At 37.5% G+C, this 7,131-nt stretch overlaps 1 protein-coding gene across 1 annotated transcript in view; it reads left to right on the plus strand.

The window, feature by feature from the left end:
* Window positions 1-6,434, plus strand: part of ESF1 (ESF1, nucleolar pre-rRNA processing protein, homolog (S. cerevisiae)) — a 32,307-nt gene extending 25,873 nt beyond the window's left edge. Inside the window, exons 11-13 of the mRNA XM_009319559.1 lie at window positions 3,803-3,870; window positions 4,748-4,894; window positions 5,477-6,434. Of these exons, the coding sequence (XP_009317834.1) occupies window positions 3,803-3,870; window positions 4,748-4,894; window positions 5,477-5,776 (515 nt within the window). The 3' untranslated portion in view covers window positions 5,777-6,434. The remainder of the gene's footprint in view (window positions 1-3,802; window positions 3,871-4,747; window positions 4,895-5,476) is intronic.
* Window positions 6,435-7,131: the final 697 nt, after the last annotated feature.

The following is a 7,131-nucleotide window of genomic DNA, read 5'->3' on the forward strand; positions in this document are numbered from 1 at the left end:
AGATTCTTAAACCTTCTTGTCCATAATATGGAGAACAGACTTTTAGCGTTTGTGGAGTCTTTGGGGATAGTGAAATAGACATAAAGGTTAAGAAAGTGAAGCTTTTGTCTGCGAGATTACTGATCTACTGAGAAGCGGGAGAAAAACGGAATGTGGCTAGCTCTGGAGAAGTTTAAAGGGAGAGTACAGTGGTTGGCTGCAAGCCAGTTGACATTTTAACAGTGATTACACAGCACAACTTTGCCTGGCTTTCACCAAGTTTACCCAGAACAGCCTCTGTCTCATAGCTGGGGTCGCTTTTAAGCGCAGCTAGCTTATGCAGTTGAGGAAAATGGGTTACAATCTTCTTTGAACTACGCTGTAGCTCTGCCAACTTTATATTTAGGGTACAGGCTGAAAGACTGAAATTTTTCCCTTAAACTGACTGTCAGATGATCTTAGATTATGCTGAAAAAGCATATGACAGGATATGTTTGCAGACTCAGGTGGACCAGAGCAGAAACTGTGGGGATGCAGTAGTGCTGTTAGGGTTTTGCAGTGGCGTGTTTGCTCCTGTGCTGGATTCACTTGTTGACTGTAGTCAGTTTTTGAGAAGCTGAGGCAATTGAAGGGAAGCGAGACTGTTAGGAGCTGTTAGCACTCCAATTTATTACGCCCTTTGTCTGTGACAGGAGAACTGGAAGTTATGGGAAGTCTACTTAAGTGTATATTCATCAGATTTGTCTTTGTTCCTGAAAACTGTTTGTAAAGCAGGCAGTGACTCTTACACTGTGGATAATTCATCTTGGGAGAGGCGAGGTAGAGCAAATTCTTTGTGCCTCCTATACCCAAAGAGTGTCAGTGCAGTGTGTGCAAATTAGCACTCCTGAAATTCATGATGGTGCTTGCTTTGCACAGTTTTCGTATGCGCATAATCCCTATGTGGTTTTTTCACTAGTACCATGGACTAAAATGTAAAATGTTGCATATATTTGAGCCTTGATGTTGCATTTCAGAAGCTTGATTCTAGTTTGATATTGTCAAGAAAAAAATCACTTGTCACTTTCGTTCTATATTGTTGCAAAAAGTATTGTAAATCTTTCATTTGGCTTGGCCAATTTCAGTCTTGCTGCATCTCTTTCTGTGGGGTCTCAGAAAAGGTTCACGTAGGACAGGATGACTTCTGTAGCTTAAACTGTTGGGAGATTAATAGCTGAATAGTGCAATTGCTTATTAACATGAGAGCAGTGTCCTGCTTTTGGGGATCACTGAATAGTTTCAGAACGCTTTAGACTGTTAACCATAGTTTCTATTGATCCTTCTTTGAGGAAGAGGGCTGCATGTTGTTACACATTATTACAAGTCCTATAGCTGCCAAACCATATAGATGCTTTCTCATGATCTAATTTATGATATATGTAGAAATTGATGGATTTTTTTAATGCTGGAAGGTAGCAGTACAACTGTGGGTATATAAGAGGTTAACAGCAAAATCTGAGTACAGTTGTAGAACCTGTACTTGGAAGATAAAGGTCTTCGCTGTATTACTGATTCATTTACTGTGTGTCTTTGCAAGGCTTTTGAGACTGACTTTAAAGCTTCTGAGTAAGACAGATGAGAGGTCTTGTGAGAGGAGCTTTTGGGCTGGGGTCGGTCTCTGTCTTTGCAGTCTCAAAATTATGATTAGCCTTTTCCTGTTAGCACTGGAAAGTTGCTGATGGGCAAAATGAATGTTGCAAACTAAATTCTTGAGCTGAGAAAGAGCCGAATGGCAGCTTGAAGGGGGGCTTGCAGCAGAGATTAGAAGCTTTTCTCACTGGCTGGTGGCAGCTATCAGTTCTACATAGCATTGAAGACAAGTATCTGCTGCTATAGGGTGGACCAAGTCTGATTAAAAGATGGCAGCGGGGATTAGGTGGTAGGTAAAATCTGAGGGTTTGGAATCAGTTGGAGAGGACTCTTATCAGAGGTTTTACATTCATACGTGTGCAAAAGGTTGGGGGGGACTTCCAGAATGTATGTGGGGAGAGGGACTATGTCAGGAGAAAGAAAATCATGTATTTGTGAATTCTGAAACCAAATTATTTTCAGCACGATGCAAAGTTTTTAGTGCTCAGAGTGAGTTCAGGTACCAAGCTGTTTTTATCAGCTGCATAGGGTCATAGCAAGAAATAAATAGTTTGATACTAGTGCCTGGTTCACCCCCATCTGCAGCAACAGAAGTCTCTGAAGGCATGAAGATAAGCTATCTTCACTTCTGTGATTCTACATACAGTGAAAGACGAGGGAAGATGACTTGAGGGCCCTTCTTTGGGGGATGGGTGGAAAGTCTGAGAGATTTACTGATTTAACTTCTAGAATAATTGTCTTCACTTCGTATCTCTGTGCCCTGTTTCCTTTTCCGTAGTTTAGCCAGTTCTGGGAAGATACAATCTACAAAAGATTGCATAGTTGTTGAAGTCTTACAGAAGACATTTATTTCTCCCTTCTACACGTTAACATAAACTGTCTAGGTTAGGTAACAATAGTTTATGTGTATCTGATTTTCCTGCACGTTTTCTGGAACTACTAAATCAACAATTTAGTTCTTGAGCTGATAACATTGTGCATCTGGATAGTTTCTTTTTTGGTGGTGGTGGTTTCTTTCTTCTAGAAATCCATTTCCAGCTTGGAATCCATTTAGAAACAGTCAAGAGAATAGTCAAGGGAGGAAAAATTGTTCTTCAAGAAATGTGTCCTGTTCCAGAGCATACTTAGTGATACAACTTGACATTTTTCTGGCATGTTTGTATTTCTAGTCTGACTACAAATCTGGCTTAACAAAAAGGAGCCAAATACCTTCCTTAAGAGTACCCCCAGTGGATTGTAATAAATTGCCTGGGAATGTAATTCCAAGCTCAAAGGTCAGAGTGTGTGGTTCAGGCCAGGAAACCTTCTGCTTTTCCTGCTCCTCCTTGATCGAGGTCTACAGGCATTCCGAAGAGAATAATTTGATTTCGTAGGATTTTAAATGGGTCTGTTTTCATTAAAATTTATATATGTTTGACTAATGTCTTATGCTGTTACTTTTCGTTATGTCTGTCTAATCAGCACTGTGTCTCTAAAATAAATTCTAAGAGAGTAAGAAAGCTTCGTCAGAAGAATATTCAATTCAGTCTGAACAGAGTCAATCTTATTTTCATTCCTGTGATTCTGTTCATGCTAGCGCAAAAAACCCTTAAAAAAAGACCTGGCTAACAGCACAATATGGTCTTTTAGCCTTGCATATAAACTTTAAAAACGGTTTGTCTTTTTTTTTGACTGATGTACTCTTATTCAGCTGGCAGACTTGTATTCTGGATACAGAGAAGAGATGCACATTTGCTTTTTATTTTAAAGTATTTACTACATTGTCTACTTAAGTAGAAAGAATGAACAATTTGAGAACTGCAGGACACTTCAATTACATTTATGAGTATATAAACTAATTTCCCTTTAAAACGCCCTGGGAGTGGAGTCATGTCATATGTTTGCCTGCACTGTTGCGATACTTCTCTCTACTGCTCCGTGAAAACTACAGTAAAACCATTTTTTCTAACTGTTCTTTTTTGTTGACTTGTTTATGCCATGTGACTATTGCTGCCTCCTTAAATTAAACAAATAGCAGATTTTTATTGCTTTAAGTCTGGCTGGTTTTTCTTAACTTTTCAGCCTTTTTTCACATATGACGTTTAAGTGTTGCCTACAAGAAAATGAGATGCGCTTAGAGGTTCTATTCATAGGTAAATTATGCTCTCATGCATAAGCTTGAATAAATGTGTGCATGTCCTGTATTTGCACTTAGGTTTAAAGAAGAAGCCAGAATCGGTTGAAAGTGCCTCCGAAGATGAAGATGAAGTTGAGAAACAGAAGGTAAAGTGGTGTAAAATGTTAAGAATTACAGATGTTGCATTGCCTAAATTCTGCCGATATTTACGTTACGTGTTTGTGAGTGGAACTACTAAAATCCATAGGACAGCAATAGAAGGGAACTCTGTAATTTTAATAACGAGAGGTTTTGGAACAAAAATTACCCAAGAATGGTAGATGGTGCATGCTTTGATTTTTCTAAGATTACGCCATGATATCTTTCTGGAAGATTATAGTTGACCACAGCCCAACAGGGTTAGGTAACACTGAAATGTAAGGGTGCAGAAGCCATGCTGGTTGAGCTGATCGTCCCTCTAGCTTTAAAGCTCTCTCAGTATGCTTGCGTGTTGGGCGGTGCTGAACGTTTACTCTTAACATCAGCATTGTGTGAAACATTTGCGTGCTCAAACCTTGTCCTGTAGACTTCTAACCTTGAAGATTGAATTGTTTGCTATTGTATGTTTGCTTTTCATGCTTTCTCAGAACAAGTTAACTAAATAAATGTATTAAATGTATTAAATGCATAGATGTTAATTTTTATTTTGCTATATAAATATCAAGATAAAATTGTATCCGTTCGTGATTTCTAAGTTACGGTGTACAATTTTCAGATTCGATTATTAGTACGTTTGAAAGTTGAATGTGGGTGTTTGCAATTATTTTATATTATAAAAAGGAAAGGAAATCAACTATCGTATTTAGTATTCCACCTCAAAATGTTGAAAGACTGTTGTTATGGATGAAACAGTACTGCCCCGACAACCCTATTTCAACTCATTTATATGTACGTAGACTCATACAGACTTTATTAATGGGCTGCTATATTTTTCATAGAAAACTTAATTTCATTGTGTACATGGACTTTCTTATTTTGTAACAGGCTGAAATGGCCCTACTTATGATGGATGATGAGGATGATGCCAGAAAACATTTTAATTACAAAAAGATTGTAGAACAACAGAATTTGAGCAAGAAGAAAAAGAAACTCTTAATGAAAAAGAAAGAATTACTAGAAGATGACTTCCAGGTAATGGTGTACTCTTCATTTTGAGGCTCAGCTAGAACCTTTGGTAATACCAATTATTTTCAGGATAAATTTGGTGGTCTCATATCCTTCTCGTCCCTTACTCTATCTGAAGGAGAAAACCTAGATCTACCTTTTTAGGGAGTTACAGGCCGTTTTCAAAAAGCAAGAAATATTCTGATACAAGGTTGAAGGGGCACAGATTCAAACTCTGTGTAAGATAACACGACGCCATTTATGCAAGGCCTTGTACAACTCATTGCCTAAAATACTCATTGGTATGTTTGTTCTGATTGTTACCCCTGCTTCTTTTGTCCGGGTCAGTTCTCAACAACAAACCTTTCCTTGGTCTGCCGATAGAGGCATATACAGGATTTGTACAAGCATTCACTTGTCTGTTTTACCAATACTACCTCCTGGCTCTCTACTTCACACTCGCTGGGATTTTGTGAGTGAAGCAGTTCGGGAACGGTGAACAACCTCATGAGCTCTGACTCCTTAAGCAGCTCGTATTTTACTGTGTTTAAAAGCTTTGCTATTGTGGGTAAAGGTTACCTAAAATAAATACTCCTTTTCTGCCTTCAGGTAAATGTTGCCGATACAAGATTCCAAGCCATGTTTACTTCTCCCCTGTTTAATTTGGATCCTTCAGATCCAAATTTCAAGAAGACAAAAGCGGTAGAAAAGATCTTGGAAGAGAAAGCTCGCCGAAGAGAGGAAAAGGAGCAAGATCTTAAGGGGGCAAGCAAGGAGCAGGAGAACAAGATGGCAAAGAAGGGAGAGGTTGCTAAGAAAGCCATAGATCCTGCCTTATCGATGCTAATAAAATCTGTCAAAAATAAAACCGAAGAGTTTCAGGCAAGGAAAAAGCAGAAATTCAAATAACTGAACTTTGTTTTTACTCAGACTTTACTTCAGTCTCAGTTCTTCTAACTGGTGACATCTATTAAAGTTGCTACAGCCTGCTCTGATTCCTATCCATCTAAAATTTCCCAAAAAGTCACTTAATTATGGTGGTGAGTTTTGAAGTAACTAGAGTGATAATCACTCTTTTCTTCTGCCACAACAAATACTGTTTTGTACTATTATTGAAAAATTACACCTTGAAAACACTTAAGTAAGGAATCGATGGTTTGGGGGCGGTTTGTTTTATATCACGACGACTCTTAAAGATAACAGAAGTGCTGAAGATGGCTACAAAAAGTAGTCATAATTATGGTTGCATTTATAAATAAGAAAAACACTTCTGCAGAGGTTTATTGCGGAGACTAAGTGGTCTTAATGTTTTTAATTCCACAGAAGTCTGTAAAACATATCTCTGTTGATAAAGAAGGTAGTAATATAACTAAAAATTGAAGAAATTTTGTATACAGGTTTTTTGTATATTTTTAAGAGATTACATATATGCTTCATTAATTTCTCCTTTAAATACTTGAAGACTTCCTGGATCGTAGAATTAATTAACGGAAATATTGCCATTTAGAAGTGTTTCATTAATATATATTGGAAATAAATGGTTTAAATTGGCCCAAAGGAATTTTGGGCGCTTAGCTGTTTTCTTCTTCTGTGCCTAAATGAAATTATGTCAAAGTTAAGCTTTTTGCTATTAATATTGCATTCCCATTAATATAGTTACACTTATACAAAGTCTTCCAGCATTGTAAGTGTTAAAAAGAAAGACAGAAAGAGAGAAATCAAAGGCAGATCTAGGTGATACAATTTTAGAAACCCTGTTGCTTGGCCATGTTAGTATTAGTGTCAGTGATGAAGCTATCGATGGTGCAGGGAAAATACTGTAGGTAGAAAATGATCTTTCTTCCCTGGAGTGTGGGGAGTGATTTGTCTTAAGGTTTGGGTTGGTTTGGGTTTTTTTTAAGAGTTTGCTGTATCAGCTCTAATGGAAATACAACATTGTATCAAAAAAGACTGAAAATTTTAGAAACAAGGAGCTGAAAGGTCATTTGTAATTTTAAAGAAGTATTGTTAACTTCTAAGACAGTCTACTAATTTAAACAACTATTAAAACAGAGGTTAGGAACTATAGATAAACACTAGTTCTGATTATATGGAGTAAATATATCTCAATATGTAAAGGAGATTATGGAGTCAGATTTAGCACATGAGAGGCTGTATACCTAATGGCCAAAATGGACAAAGTAATTAAGGGGCACAATATAGAAATACAGGTGGAGATGGTTTTTGCAAGAGTGCTTTGCAATGATGTGCCTGAGGAATACTTG

Source organism: Pygoscelis adeliae, unplaced genomic scaffold, assembly GCF_000699105.1.
Source record: "Pygoscelis adeliae isolate BGI_AS28 unplaced genomic scaffold, ASM69910v1 Scaffold122, whole genome shotgun sequence".
Taxonomy (NCBI): Eukaryota; Metazoa; Chordata; class Aves; order Sphenisciformes; family Spheniscidae; genus Pygoscelis; species Pygoscelis adeliae.